A 12,730-nucleotide genomic window follows, 5' to 3' on the forward strand; every position below is an offset into this window, starting at 1 on the left:
ATGGACCAAAGGAAGATCCATAACTCAGGATTGATCCAGGTGCTGAGGGCAGGTGCTTAAAACCTTCACACTCTCCCGCCTTCAAACCTTCGGTCCTGGAGTGGAATCACCTGAATTCCAGAAATTACAGGGGCACAAAGATCCAGCAGAGGCTTTATTAGGAATGTTCAAGGTGCCAGTGTTGCACCCTCCTGATCTGCACGGGAGCTGACCCAGAGTTCAGGGCCCGGGGGAGGCTTCGAGCCCCCAAAATTCAGGTGCTGGACACAGGCACAGCCCCACCCCTGCTGGAGCACCAGGCTGAGGTGAGGCCAGGCTGATCTGCAGAGGGGATTTTCCACGTTCCAGAGGGCATTTTCCGTGTCCCAGGGAGGATGTGAACAGGAACCCCAGTGCCCAGGGCTGGTCCCTCAGGCACTGGGTGCGTACTGCAGGGCCAGCCGGTCGAAGTCGTTCTCCTGCAAGCAGAGGCAAAAATAAAGGAATAAATCCAAACATCCCTGGGAATCTGATAAAACTCTGCCTTAACTGAAGAGAACAGCTCACTAAGTCCAGAGGAATTCTAGGAAACGAGATCACCTGCACTGATGTTTTTTTCAGCTTGCTTCATTTTCCCTTTCCCCTCTCCCCAAATTCTATTTTATGTCTGGAATTCCCTCCATTTAATGTTTCATGGCAACAAACTTCCACTTGGATTAAGAACCTGTTCCTCAGAGCTTTTGGGTCGTGGTCAGGTACATCCCACCTGGCTTGTGCTTCCCAAAAATCTCTCCCAAGGGCTGGAAAATTTAACTCAGGAGTGACAGGGCAGGGACATGGAGCTGCCCCCTCAGGCCAGAACTCACTGGCTCCATCACAACTGGATCTGAGGCCCAATAAATTCAACTTCATATCATTTATTTCTATCCTGTTCTGTTCTATACCTTTGCCTGATACTCCTTGATGAAGGGGTGGTTTTTGTGAGCATCTTTCAGCTGCGACAGGTAACGATTCGTGACCTGGTGGGGGGAAAAAAACAAAGTTAAACATTCAAACAACAGGAGGAAAAGCCAAAAGTGCAACAAATCACCCCTCAAAGGGTTTGTTCGCAGCTAAAAACCTGCTTTTCTCAGTGTCTCCCACGTCAGCAGCCCCAGTGAAAACCAGTAAGACCTTTTAAAACCAGTCAGACCCGCACGCCCTTAATAAATAATAAAATAAAACACCCCTAAATAAATGATAAAATACTTAAAAATAAACCTGAAATCGTGGGTTTAAGTGAAAAGAAAAATCAGCAGGAGCTGAGCTTAGAACTCAAGTGATTTCTTTCTGCCCAGGCCTTCCTCTCAATGTCATGGAATGGTTTGGACCTTAAAGATCATCTAATTCCAAGCCCTTCCGAGGGCAGGGACATTTCCCAGGTTGCTCCAAGCCCTGTCCAAACCTGGCCCATGTCCTCTGTATTTCCACAAACTCTCCTTTAGGGGTGTGAGCTCCCCACCCCCAGAACTATTCCCAGGTCCTGCTGGGAACACACGGAACTCCCAAAGCTCTCGGATCCGCCGGGAACACCCGACGAACACGGCCTCACCTCCGGAGCCTTTCCCAGGTGCTGTGAGAGCACCACGAGGTTCAGGAGGGTCTCAGGGTGGCCACTGTCCTGCAAGGAACAACAGCCATGAGTGCTGGGATCCACAGCCTGCAGGGAACAGCCCTGCCCAACCCCCTGCCCTGGGAATGGGAACAGGGACGGGCACCAGGACGGACAAGGGATGCAGGGACAGGACCAGGGAATGGCTTCCCACTGCCAGAGGGAGGGTTAGGTGGGATACTGGGGGGGAATTCCTCACTGGGAGGGTGGACATGGGCTGGGATGGGTTTCCCAGAGAAGCTGTGGCTGCTCCTGGATCCCTGGAAGTGTCCAAGGCTGTGTTGGGGCAACTTGGGATAATGGGAAGTGTCCCTGACCACGGCAGGGGGTGGAACTCCATGACCTTCAAGGTCCTTCCCAACCCAAACCATCCAGGGATTCCAACCCAAACCTGGGATTCCACCCCAAATCATCCTGGAGTTCCACCCCAAACCATCCTGGGATTCCAACCCAAACCATCCTGGGATTCTACCCCAAATTATCCTGGGATTCCACCCTAAACCAGCCAGGGATTCCACCCTAAACTATCCTGGGAATCCACCCCAAATTATCCAGGGATTCCACCCCAAACCATCCTGGGATTCCACCCCAAACCATCCTGGGATTCCACACTAAACCATCCTGGGATTCTACCCCAAATTATCCTGGGACTCCACCCTAAACCAGTCAGGGATTCCACCCTAAACTATCCTGGGATTCCACCCCAAATTATCCAGGAATTCCACCCTAAATCATCCTGGGATTCCACCCCAAATCATCCAGGGATTCCACCCTAAACCATCCTGGGATTCCACCCCAAATTATCCAGGAAGTCCACCCTAAATCATCCTGGGATTCCAGCTCAAACCATCCTGGGATTCCACCCTAAACCATCCTGGGATTCTACCCCAAACCATCCTGGGATTCCAGCCCAAACCATCCTGGGATTCCACCCCAAATTATCCAGGGATTCCACCCCAAACCACCCTGGGGTTCCACGATCAGCCCCACCCTCAGCGACACCGATCCCTCCACTGGCATTTCCATGAATTTTCCCGGTGAAAGCCCCCTCTGTTCTGCCCAGCACCCCCTGAGAGGTGGGAAGAGCAGGCAGTACCTTGTCCAGGGCCTCCTGGAGAACTCCCTCGGCGTCCTCCCACTTGCCCTGGGCCATGTAACAGGCAGCCTGCCCGTTCAGCAGCAGCAGGGTGGGGGAACACTTGTCTGCCATCTCTTGGAAAATGTAATAAGCATCTTGGAGCTTCTCCCCACCCTGCAAAACACCCCCAGGCTCATCACCTGCTGCCAAGAAGCCCCCAGAACCTTGAAGCACCGGGGGCAAAGTTAATTTCTAAAGGTTATAAAGGGAAATTCTGGAGCACCAGCACTCCCTGATCCCTGTGATCTCCTGCACCACAACACAGCAGCCAGAGCAGATCAAAGAAATGCATAAATATTAAATATTAAGAACCACTTAAATGATCAAATGAGCCAGGCTTGTCTTCAGAAAGGAAAAAAAAAAAACCAAACCACCACTTCAAAAGAACCACTTCACGTGTCTGACATAATAAAGGAGGTGAAATGAGGTTCTTATGATTTTTTTTTTTTTATAATTAAACACCTGGGTTTCTCAAAAGGTTCTCCATCCAGGAAGGTTCTAGATGCAGGAAGGTTCTACATGCAGTGGCTGCTCCAGTTGGAGGTGGGATTCCTCATGGAAACCAAGACCTTGAGGAAAATCCAGCCACACACTGATTTAAGGCCAGGGCTACACGTGAGAGGTTTCACACCAAAAACCAAGTGAACTCCAAAAAGAAATAATTTTGATGGCCCAACAGGTTGTTTCCTGTGCAACCTTGGACTTCAATGAATTTTAGGGGTTTTATTTTCAATCTGGCCCGCCAAGCTGAATGTTCTGATTCACAAATGTGCTTAAGGACAGGCTGCTCTTGGAGCCTGGGAAGCAGGAGCAGAGCATTCCCACCCTGGGATGTCTGGGGGGTTATTTAAGTGTGGTTTAGCTCCTCCTGTGAGGAGGAAGAGCATCAGACCAGCCGGTGAGTTTGTGAAACCAACCCCCCCAAAATGTTCTGTGCATTAAAAACTCAGCCCTGGGTGTTCTGCTGGAACCAGGACGTGAAAAGAGCCCCCAGGAACAGGAGCTGTCGTGGTTTTTTGGGGGCTGGAGGTCGGGGATCCCTGTCCCAGGTACCCACCACGGCCAGGTTCACCCAGGCAGTCGCCAGCTGGGTCAGAGTTGCATCCTCATCCTGCTCCTGCATCTTCTTCAGCTCCTTCCTGCAGGAGATGGAGTCACACCAGAGAAAGAAAACAACTCCTTTAAGACACAACCAAAGGGCTGTGGTTTCTCCTCCCAGCTGGGAATGTGACAAACCCCCCAATATTTCACTGGAACAATCCATGAAACACTTCCCTGTTTTACTTCCCCAGAGATTCCCACCACGTCCTGCTGAAGGGAAGACCCAAACCTCGAGGTCCAGCCCTGCCTTTGGCCATTCCCAGCTCTGGATTTGCAACTTGAGGAGCAGAACCACCCCTGGTTGTGTCACTGCAGGAGCTGGATTTTCCCTCCCTCGAGGCTCTTCCCACACAAACACCACCAAAGAGCAAAGGGAGCCAAACCCACCGGGCCAGGTCGAGCCTGTCGAGCTTCAGGAGGATCTGGATCATCATGGCCATGCTGGAAGGAACAAGAGAACAGGGATTTCCACAGCTGGACTCCAGGATCCTGCTGGGATCCAGCTCGGGGGGTTGTAGGATGAGGCCCTGGAATGGATCTCCCAGGGAAGCTGTGGCTGCCCCATCCCTGGGAGCGTCCCAGGCCAGGTTGGACACCCTGGTGGATGATTTTTAAGGTCTTTCCAAGCCAAATCATTGTGTGATTCCCTGAGCTGAGCCTGGGGCCCTGCTCCCAGCTCCCTCCCTGCCACACTGCCCATCTCAGCAGCCAGAGCCTGCCAGGATCCATCCCCAGGCTCCCACATTCCCAGGGGAGCACCAAACCCCTCCAAAGCCAAACCCCTGAGGAGCTTCCTGGTGCTTCTGAGGCTTCCCCGAGCCAGGCCAAGGCCCAGCCAGGGCCACCCTGCCCTTCCTGGGGGACAGGGAGCCCCGGGAGGGCTGCACCCACCACTCCAGGAGGGCTGCACCCACCATTCCAGGCTGCACCCACCATTCCAGGGGGGCTGCACCCACCATTCCAGGAGGGCTGCACCCACCATTCCAGGAGGGCTGCACCCACCATTCCAGGAGGGCTGCACCCACCATTCCAGGAGGGCTGCACCCACCATTCCAGGCTGCACCCACCATTCCAGGCTGCACCCACCATCCCAGGGGGGCTGCACTCACCATCCCAGGGGGGCTGCACCCACCATCCCAGGAGGGCTGCACCCACCATTCCAGGAGGGCTGCACCCACCATTCCAGGAGGGCTGCACCCACCATCCCAGGAGGGCTGCACCCACCATCCCAGGGGGGCTGCACTCACCATTCCAGGCTGCACCCCCACCATCCCAGGAGGGGGCCCTGCACCCCCATTGATTCCAGCCTGCACCCGCCAGTCCCAGGAGGGCCTGCACCCACCATTCCAGGCCCTGCAACCACCAAACTCTCAAGAGGGCCTGCAAACCCCACCATGTCCAGGTGTGCTGCACCCACCATTCCAGGAGGGCTGCACCCACCATTCCAGGCTGCACCCACCATTCCAGGCTGCACCCACCATCCCAGGGGGGCTGCACTCACCATCCCAGGGGGGCTGCACCCACCATCCCAGGAGGGCTGCACCCACCATTCCAGGAGGGCTGCACCCACCATTCCAGGAGGGCTGCACCCACCATCCCAGGAGGGCTGCACCCACCATTCCAGGCTGCACTCACCATTCCAGGGGGGCTGCACTCACCATTCCAGGCTCTCCCCCTGGTGCAGGGCCCTCAGGGCTGCGTCGGGGTTCTGCTCGTGGCAGTAGATGGAGGCTGCCATGAGCAGGAAGGTGGTGTTGGCCACGTCCACACTCTTGGCCATCTTCTTGTCCAGGTCAGCCACGATGGCATCCCTGGGGAGAGAGGGGGGAGATGGGAAACCAGGTAAACCAGCATATTCTTTTGTACTTTATTATGTTATATCATGATATTATATAATTATACAGCATCTTATGCTATTTTATGTTACACTTTATTAAGATATATCATTATATTATAATGTTATATTTTATAGTATTTCATTATATTACTTAATATTTCATTATAACATTATATCACAATATTATGGTATATCATATTATGTGGTATTGTTCTACTTTACGTACTTTATATATAAATATTATTTTATATTTAATATATATTATTTTACTATACTATATTATTTTATACTTTACATACTTTATATATAAATATTGTTTTATATTTAAAATAGATATTATTTTATTATACTATATTATTTTACATTTTACGTAATTTATATATAAATATTATTTTATATTTAATATATGTTATTTTACTATACTATATTATTTTATATTTTACATATTTTATATATAGACATTGTTTTATATTTCATATAGATATTATTTTATTATACTATATTATTTTATATTTTACTATATTATAAAACTATACCATTATATTATATAACAATATAATTCTATCACTGTACATTACATTGTACAGTGATATTCTATTTTTATATTCTATTCTATTACATTTTTGATATTCTATTACATTACAGATCGTATTATAGATTATATATATTATATATAGATTGTACATACATTTATACAATATATTGTATAAAATAACATTATTTATTATTTTAACACAATATCACAATATTATACCACAATATTATATCGTAATATTATAATATCATAATATTATAATACTATAATATTATAATACTATAATATTATAATAGTATATATTATATTAATTATATTATATTATATTAATTATATTATATTATATTATATTAATTATATTAATGATATGATATGATATGATTGATATGATATGATATGATATGATATGATATGATATGATATGATATGATATGATATGATATTTTAGGGGTTGATGTCTCTCACCTCTGGCTCTCATTTGCCAGGTACTCTGCCAACATCCTCACTGCCTGGAGCTCGGGGCTGGCACTGCCTTTGATCTCATCCAGGACCACTCCATATTTCCTCTGGGAAAGGCAACAAAGCCCAGCCTGTGAGTCCCTTGTTTTCCACAAACAATTGTTACTCCCCAAACCCTCCGGGAGGGCAACAAAACCCCCGGGAAAGGCGGATTTCTGCTTTCTGTCCCCCCAACCCCCTGCACTGACACCCCCCCCTGCCCCCAGCCCCAGGATAAGGCTCCTGGGGGTGTTCCCGGGACACCCCGAGGCTCCACACCCAGCAGGGAATGTGGGATCTCCCGGGGCAGCAGCAGGGTTATCCCCAAACGTCATCCCCCTGTGTTCCCGGGATATATGGGGAAGGAATTCCTCCCTGGGAGGGCCGGGATGGAATTCCCAGAGAAGCTGTGGCTGCCCCAGCCCTGGAAGTGTCCAAGGCTGGGTTGGAGCAACCTGGGACAGTGGAAGGTGTCCTGCCCGTGGACGGGGTGGCACTGGGTGATCCTTAAGGTCTTTCCCACCCAAACCATTCCAGGATTCCATGACTGATCCCACGCCCCTGTTGTGGAGCCCCCTCCCCGCCTCTCACCTGGGCGATGTAGGCTCGGAACAGGAACACGTCCCTCTCTACCTCCTTCTCGGGGCTGGACGGCTGGAAACGGGAATGTTTGAGGGGTCTGTCCCCCAGAGAGCTCCTCCCACACCAATCCCCCCCAGACGAACCTCACACATCTCACCGCCCCAGCCCGCGGGAGCCCCATCTCCCCTCAGGGACCCCCAATCCCCTCCCGGGCCGGGCCGAGGGACCCTCAGGGCGCCCCAAACCCGGCGCTTTAAGGACCCCCCAGAAGACCCCCAAAGCACCGCCCGGCCCTCCCAGAGCCTCGCCGACCTTGGCGCGCTGCGCCTCGTTGATGGCGGCCTGGAAGGCGCCGATGTAGAAGTTGTTGCGGAGGTCGAACAGCTCGTCCGCGTCCCCGCCCGGCGCCGCTCCGCTCCCGGCCGCCATCGCTCTCTCACACACGTACCCGGAAGCGCCCGCGCCGCGCGGGCCGCCGGGAGCCGCCGTCGCCATGGCGACCGCCAATAGGAGCGCGAGGAGCCGGCCGTCGCCATGGCGACCGCCAATAGGAGCTGTAAACGCTACCACAGTGACGCCGAGAGAATCCCTAAACACTGCGGCGTGGGCGGGGCTGGAGGGAGGCGGCCAATGGGCGGCGGGGACGGCGGTGACGCCATCGGGGCGCGCCCGGGGCGGGGCGAGCACGTGGTGGGATCATGGCGGCGTTCCGGGAGCTCGGGATCTCGCCGTGGCTCGCGGAGCAGGCGCGGCAGGTCGGGCTCACCCGGCCCACGCCCGTGCAGGCCGCCTGTATCCCCGCCGTGCTGCAGGGTGAGACCGCGGCGGACCCTCCCAACCCCGGAACCGCCCATCACGGGCAACCTCCGGCTCCCGGGAGCGGCCCTTCGCGACCCCCGTCCCAACCCCGGGAATGGTCCCTGACGCCTCCCGTCCCATCCCCGGGAGCGGCCCCTCACGGTCCCCGTCTCTCCCGCAGGCCGGGACTGCCTGGGCTGCGCCAAGACGGGCAGCGGGAAGACGGCGGCCTTTGTGCTGCCCGTGCTGCAGGCGCTCTCCGAGGACCCCTACGGCATCTTCTGCCTCGTGCTGACCCCCACCAGGTACCGAGGGACCCCCGCGGCGGGCTGAGCTGCCCCTGCCGCCGGGAACCGGCCTCCCTGAGCCGCCCTTCCCTCCCTCCCTCCGCAGGGAACTCGCGCAGCAGATCGCGGAGCAGTTCCGAGTGCTGGGGAAGCCCCTGGGCCTCAAGGACTGTGTGGTCGTGGGCGGCCTCGGTGAGCAATACCCACAATATGTTGTTTTATAATACATAATGGTTTATATTGTTTACATTGTTATATCTTCATACATATGTATATAACATACACAATACATGCATGTACAATACACATACTATCTATACAACATCCAAACACACCTGCCCTGTTCCCCACGCAGACATGGTGGCCCAGGCCCTGGAGTTGGCCAGGAAGCCCCACGTGGTGGTGGCCACGCCGGGCCGGTTGGCCGATCACCTGCGCAGCTCCAGCACCTTCAGCCTCAGGAAGCTCAGATTCCTGGTAAGGCCCTTTCTTCCCGAGGGTTTTTTTTTTTGGGATGCCCCGTGGGTGTTCCCAGCCGGCTGAGCGCTGGGGGGGCTCCGTTCCCAGGTGCTGGACGAGGCTGACAGGCTGCTGGAGCAGGGCTGTGCCGACTTCACCGCCGACCTGGAGCTCATCCTGGAGCACGTCCCGGCGCGGCGCCAGACCCTGCTGTTCAGTGCCACCCTCACTGCCACCCTCAGCGAGCTCAGGGGCCTGGCTGCCAACGAGCCCTTCTTCTGGGAGGCCCAGTCTGAGTGAGTCCGGAGCAATCCCGTCCCCTCCCTGCTCCTTATCCATGGTTTTGCTGTCCCATCCCCTGCTGAGGCACCTCCACTGCTGGGCCCACTGTGGGAGAGACACTGAGGGGCTGGAGCGTGTCCAGAGAAGGGAATGGGGCTGGAGCACAAGGAGAAGGGACTGGAGAACTCCTGAGGGAGCTGGGGGGGCTCAGCCTGGAGAAAAGGAGGCTTCAGGGGGGACCTTCTGGCTCTGCAACCCCCTGATGGGAGAGGGGAGCCAAGGGGGGGTCGGGCTCTGCTCCCAGGGAACAACAGGACAAGAGGGAATGGCCTCAAGCTGTGCCAGGGGAGGGTCAGGCTGGACATCAGGAGGGATTTCTCCATGGAAGGGGTGCTCAGGCACTGGAAGGGGCTGCCCAGGGAGGTTTGGAGTCCCCATCCCTGGAAGTGTCTGAGGAAGGCCTGGACGTGGCACTGAGTGCTCTGGGCTGGGGGACAAGGGGGGGGGTCAGGCACAGGGTGGGAGGGCTTTTCCAGCCTCAGTGATTGTGGGATTCTGGGATTCCCTTGATCCTCACTTGGTGCTCCCCCCTGGCAGGGTGAGGACGGTGGAGGAGCTGGACCAGCGGTACCTGCTCGTGCCTGAGGCAGTGAAAGATGCCTACCTGGTGCACCTGATCCAGACCTTCCAGGACGAGCACGAGGACTGGTCCATCATCATCTTCACTAAAACCTGCAAGTGAGTGGAGTTGCTCCTTGGGGCTGCTTTGATGTGTCTTCACAGCTGGCACAGGTTGCCCAGAGAAGCTGTGGCTGCCCCATCCCTGGCAGTGTCCAAGGCCAGGTCCAGTGGAAGGGTGTTCCTGCCCCTGTCCCAGTTCTGTCCTGATCCATTTCCTTGGCACATCCTGATTGTTTTTCTGTTTTTCTTTCCTTCAAGGGACTGCCAGGTCTTGAACATGATGCTCAGGAAGTACAACTTCCCTTCTGTAGCTCTGCATTCCATGATGAAACAGGTGAGGCAGGGGCAGATCTGGGAGGTGGCTGCTTGTCCAGCTGCATCCCTGAGCTGGGAGACTCCAAGCCCTGCAGCTCCTGTGGATCCAAATCCCTCACACAGACTTTTCTCTCCACAGAGGCAGCGATTTGCAGCTTTAGCCAAGTTCAAATCCAGCATCTTCAAGATTCTCATTGCCACTGACGTTGCTGCCAGGTACAAACATGGGCTGTGTTCCCAAAGGTCACAACCACTGTGGAGTTTAGGCTGAGTTTAGCAAGAGGAGACCCTTAAATCCCCTACACTTGGGTGGGACAGGGATGTTCACAACACCTCTGAGCTGTGTTTTGGAGCCTGTGTGTGTGTGTGAAGTAGCTCTGACCAAGTGTGTGTGTTTAGGAGGAAGGTTTCTCTGAGGCTCAGTGTGTTCCCTGGAATTTCTTAACTGCTGGAGAGTTGTGTGAAGAAAGAGTTTGTCCTCCAATCAGCCAGTAAAGACCATATTTGTGGAATATGGGGCTGCTGGAGGGAGCAGAGAGCAGGAATTAAACTGCAGACACCCCTGGGATAGTGGAAGGTGTGGGTGGAATCTTTAAGGTCCCTCCCAACCCAAACCGTTCTGGGATTTTATAATTCCATCATGTTAAAGCTGTTTTCTCACCCTCTGCTCTCTTTGCCTGCATTCCAGAGGGTTGGACATTCCCACAGTGCAGGTTGTGATCAATCACAACACTCCAGGCCTGCCCAAAATCTACATCCACCGGGTGGGCCGGACGGCGCGCGCGGGTGAGCGGCAGAACTCCCGCTGGGATCCCCGGCCCTGGGATCCAGGGAGGGGCTGGGCCCCGGGTGGGGAGGGTCAGGAGGTGTCCCAGCAGCACTGCAGGGTTCTCAGGCAGTGCCAGACCCACTGGGATCCCTGGAATCCTGCCTTAGGATCGCAGTGACGGATCACGCCGGGTCTGAGCCGCGCCGAGAGCGAACGGAATCTCTGGAGCAAATAAAGACCCCTCTGAGCACCCCTCGGGCTGACTCAGGGGTGTGAGTGGGTTTGGAATGGGTTGGGTTCGTCTCCCTCTGCCTGTCAGGACTCACCTGTCCCTGTTTTTGCACCCTGCAGGCCGGAAGGGAGTTGCCATCACCCTGGTGACACAGTACGACATCCACCTGGTGCACGCCATCGAGCAGGAGATCAGTGAGTGGGGCCTTGGGGCATCCTGCTGGAAGGTGGGATCACACACTGTAGCACTCAGAACCCTGATTTCATCAGCTTTAGCATCAAAAAGGGTTCTCTTCCCTGTGTGGCAAAGAGCAGGAGCACCAGAATTCCTGATTCAGCTCCCGAGTGTTTCGGGCAGGAGGTGTTTGTCCTCCTGCTGTTTCTCGTGGAGTTCTCTCTGTGATCCCTTTGTCTCCCTTCTTGCCAAGGTGGACAAAAGGAACAGGTTGCTTCAGGTTCAGATTTCCCCATTTTTTGGGGGGAAGCAGAGCCAATAAATGCAGCATCTTGTGCTGTGGGGAATCGTGGGCAGAGGGGAGGAGTGAACCTGCTGTGGGCTGAAGGGGTTGGAGCGATCAGAGCAACAATTCCCCCGACAGTCAGAGGAGCTGCAGTGGGTTTTTTACTAGTTGAGGATCTGCCCCTGGGGTTTTTTTAACCAAGCCAATGGTGTGGAAATGTCTCACCCTGGTTCAGAGCTGCAGCTGAAGGAGTTCTCTGTGGAGGAGCAGCACGTGCTGGACATCCTCACCCAAGTGAACGTCACCAGGAGGGAGTGTGAGATTGTGAGTGGAACAAGGAGCCCCTTTGCCCAGGGGGCTGGAGATCCTGGGCAGATCCCTGCAGAAACACTTGGGGGGGGGTGTGGGAGGGTTGTTTTGGTTTCTCTTCCCTTGGTTTGCTCTATTATTGCACGATTTTGCAGCGTTTTTTTGCTGCTGGGTGTTGAAACTGGTACTTTTTGGTGGGCAGGCCCCAAAATGTCCTGGTGACCCTTTGGGGTTGTGCTGCTCCTCCCTGTGTCAGTCACTGACTGCCCTGCTGTGTCTTCCCTTTGCCAGGAGCTGGAGGGGATGGATTTTGATGAGAAGAAAGAAATAAATAAGAGGAAACAGATGATCCTCGAGGGGAAGGTGAGAGCTGGTTTGGTGTCCCTGGTGTGGAAAGGGAAGGACAGCTCCTCCCTCACTGCTGTGGGTTGAGGGCTCACTCCCCTTCTGGGTGCTGAGGGCTTATTTTAAAGGGTATATTAAATATTTTGAGATGAAAAAGTGCCCTGGAGGAGGGTCTGACCTTGGCAGCCCCCTTCAGTCGTGGGTGCCTGGGAAGGGCCGAGGGGCTGCCCCGGGCGTGTCACCGGTGCCCTGCCTTTGCCACACTGCAGGATCCAGACCTGGAGGCCAAAAGGAAGGCAGAGCTGGCCAAGATCAAGAAGAAGAACAAGGAATGCCGGGAGAAGGTGCAGCAGACCCTGGCGAGGAGGAAGCAGCTGCAGCTGAGGAGGAAACTGCAGAAGAAGATGGAGCGGCGGAACAAGCGGAAGGCGACGGAGGAGCAGTGACAGCCCCGGGCCTGGCCTGGCCTGCC

At 54.1% G+C, this 12,730-nt stretch overlaps 2 protein-coding genes across 2 annotated transcripts; one reads left to right on the forward strand and one right to left on the reverse strand.

Annotated features, from left to right (window-relative positions):
* Positions 1 to 140: 140 nt before the first annotated feature.
* COPE (COPI coat complex subunit epsilon) lies at positions 141 to 7,849 on the reverse strand. The gene is made up of 10 exons (XM_027723235.2): positions 7,634 to 7,849; positions 7,331 to 7,393; positions 6,707 to 6,807; positions 5,528 to 5,680; positions 4,257 to 4,310; positions 3,826 to 3,907; positions 2,727 to 2,882; positions 1,571 to 1,639; positions 924 to 998; positions 141 to 458 (listed from the first exon to the last, which is right to left on the reverse strand). Exons 1-10 carry the CDS (start codon positions 7,814 to 7,816, stop codon positions 411 to 413), a joined length of 984 nt encoding a protein of 327 aa, XP_027579036.1. The 5' UTR covers positions 7,817 to 7,849; the 3' UTR covers positions 141 to 410.
* Positions 7,850 to 8,019: 170 nt separating this feature from the next.
* Positions 8,020 to 12,724, forward strand: DDX49 (DEAD-box helicase 49). The gene is made up of 13 exons (XM_027723195.2): positions 8,020 to 8,134; positions 8,301 to 8,424; positions 8,513 to 8,598; positions 8,762 to 8,883; positions 8,974 to 9,161; positions 9,745 to 9,885; positions 10,087 to 10,162; positions 10,283 to 10,359; positions 10,832 to 10,929; positions 11,264 to 11,338; positions 11,840 to 11,928; positions 12,205 to 12,276; positions 12,528 to 12,724. Exons 1-13 carry the CDS (start codon positions 8,020 to 8,022, stop codon positions 12,702 to 12,704), a joined length of 1,440 nt encoding a protein of 479 aa, XP_027578996.1. The 3' UTR covers positions 12,705 to 12,724.
* Positions 12,725 to 12,730: the final 6 nt, after the last annotated feature.

The sequence above is a fragment of the Pipra filicauda genome, unplaced genomic scaffold, assembly GCF_003945595.2.
Source record: "Pipra filicauda isolate LSUMZ 115617 unplaced genomic scaffold, ASM394559v2 scaffold667_size348046_pilon, whole genome shotgun sequence".
In the NCBI taxonomy this organism is placed as follows: domain Eukaryota; kingdom Metazoa; phylum Chordata; class Aves; order Passeriformes; family Pipridae; genus Pipra; species Pipra filicauda.

Coding starts and splice junctions, on each gene's coding strand:
- COPE (XM_027723235.2), bottom strand. CDS start 7,816: ATGGCGACGGCGGCTCCCGGCGGCCCGCGCGGCGCGGGCGCTTCCGGG. Junction 7,394..7,633: donor ACGAGGCGCAGCGCGCCAAG/GTCGGCGAGGCT, acceptor TCCCGTTTCCAG/CCGTCCAGCCCCGAGAAGGA. Junction 1,640..2,726: donor TCCAGGAGGCCCTGGACAAG/GTACTGCCTGCT, acceptor TGTTCCTTGCAG/GACAGTGGCCACCCTGAGAC.
- DDX49 (XM_027723195.2), top strand. CDS start 8,020: ATGGCGGCGTTCCGGGAGCTCGGGATCTCGCCGTGGCTCGCGGAGCAG. Junction 8,599..8,761: donor TGTGGTCGTGGGCGGCCTCG/GTGAGCAATACC, acceptor TTCCCCACGCAG/ACATGGTGGCCCAGGCCCTG. Junction 9,162..9,744: donor TTCTGGGAGGCCCAGTCTGA/GTGAGTCCGGAG, acceptor CCCCCCTGGCAG/GGTGAGGACGGTGGAGGAGC.